This window comes from Malurus melanocephalus, unplaced genomic scaffold (genome assembly GCF_030028575.1).
Source record: "Malurus melanocephalus ecotype Western Australia unplaced genomic scaffold, MMel_1.1 scaffold_3286, whole genome shotgun sequence".
NCBI classification, from domain to species: domain Eukaryota; kingdom Metazoa; phylum Chordata; class Aves; order Passeriformes; family Maluridae; genus Malurus; species Malurus melanocephalus.
The window spans coordinates 3,035-3,526 of record NW_026626518.1 but is presented as its reverse complement, the minus strand read 5'-3'; the positions used below and the strand labels follow the sequence as shown (position 1 = coordinate 3,526).

The 492-nt window shown below is 52.6% G+C and overlaps 1 protein-coding gene across 2 annotated transcripts in view; it reads left to right on the top strand.

The window, feature by feature from the left end:
• The first annotated feature begins 287 nt into the window (after nucleotides 1-287).
• Nucleotides 288-492, top strand: part of ELOB (elongin B) — a 2,069-nt gene continuing 1,864 nt past the window's right edge. For both annotated transcript variants that reach the window (XM_057389039.1, XM_057389038.1), the window contains exon 1: nucleotides 288-444. In XM_057389039.1, the coding sequence (XP_057245022.1) occupies nucleotides 322-444 (123 nt within the window). In that variant the 5' untranslated portion in view covers nucleotides 288-321. The remainder of the gene's footprint in view (nucleotides 445-492) is intronic.

The following is a 492-nucleotide window of genomic DNA, read 5'->3' as shown; positions in this document are numbered from 1 at the left end:
CCACGCCCCTCCATGATAAACCACGCCCCTTTTCTCGATAACCACGCCCCCTTTTGCCTATTTTTGCCCCAGAAGACCCAAATTCCCCCAAATTACGCCCATTTTTTCCAAGCCCCGCCCCTCCCAGGTTAACCACGCCCCTCCCTGATTAACCACGCCCCTTTTCTCTGTGGCCACGCCCACTTTTGACCTTTTTTGCCCCAAAATGACACAAATTTCATCCAAATTTTCCAAGCCACGCCCCTCCCTGATTGACCACGCCCCTTCCCACACTGACCACGCCCCTTTTCCCTTGGCCCCGCCCCCCAGGACGTGTTCCTGATGATCCGGCGGCACAAGACGACGATTTTCACCGAGGCCAAGGAATCCTCGACGGTTCTGGAGCTGAAAAAAATCGTCCAGGGGATTCTGCATCGCCCTCCCGAGGAGCAGAGGCTCTATAAGGTCAAAAAAATGGAATTTTGGGAAAATTTGGGAAAAAAGAAAAAAAAA